We start from the raw sequence: 749 nt of genomic DNA on the forward strand, positions 1-749 counted from the left end.
AAAAAAAAAAAAAAAAAAAAAAAAAAAAACCTTAAAATGGTTAAAAATAATAGAATAAACCCGCTAAAAATTATTCCACATGGCTTGCAATCCGTTGGATTTAGAATTTTCCGCATCCAACGGTGTAAAATTGCTCGGAAGATATAATCATTTCTCCAAGAGAAAAGAAAAAAAAAATTGTGGAATTTGTGCATTTTGGTGGTGGGTGGTTGGTTCACTGGAGAGCGGCGGTGAGTGAGCGGAAAACCACCTCTTCACAAGGGATAGTGAGGCCCATGTGGTGGTGGAAACCGAATTCCTCCTCGGCAAGGCGGAGGAGGCACTGAAAATCGGGGTGAGTCAAGAGCGAGATCGGGACGACATATCGGCTCCGATTCTCGCCGACGTAGACGGCGAAATGTCCCTTGGGAACATCGTCAAATCCAGCCGCGGCGGCCTCTTGCTTCCGCCCTAGGCTGGAGCAGCGCTTCACAATCTGCTTGAGCGCCGCCGTGTGAATCGCCGGTTTTCGAATGGCCATTTGGAAAATTTCGGTTCCGATTTGGAAAGAAATTGGGTATTTATGGAGAGAGCACGGATGTTGTACTGAGAGAGAAGAGAAGGTGGGAGCCATGGCCATAGGGTGCAGTCGCCATTGTTGGGCCTCCAAATGACAAATCGGGGCCCTCTGCCTTCGGTGGCTCTCTGTTTTTTTTTTTTTTTTTTTTTTTTTTTTTTTTTTTTTTTTTTTTTTTTTTTTTTTTTTTTTT

The 749-nt window shown here is 44.1% G+C and overlaps 1 protein-coding gene across 1 annotated transcript; it reads right to left on the reverse strand.

The window, feature by feature from the left end:
* Positions 1–18: 18 nt before the first annotated feature.
* LOC111435304 (auxin-responsive protein SAUR50-like) lies at positions 19–652 on the reverse strand. The gene has a single exon (XM_023072748.1). It carries the CDS (start codon positions 617–619, stop codon positions 215–217), a length of 405 nt encoding a protein of 134 aa, XP_022928516.1. The 5' UTR covers positions 620–652; the 3' UTR covers positions 19–214.
* Positions 653–749: the final 97 nt, after the last annotated feature.

This window comes from Cucurbita moschata, unplaced genomic scaffold (genome assembly GCF_002738365.1).
Source record: "Cucurbita moschata cultivar Rifu unplaced genomic scaffold, Cmos_1.0 Cmo_Scf00048, whole genome shotgun sequence".
Lineage (NCBI taxonomy): Eukaryota > Viridiplantae > Streptophyta > Magnoliopsida > Cucurbitales > Cucurbitaceae > Cucurbita > Cucurbita moschata.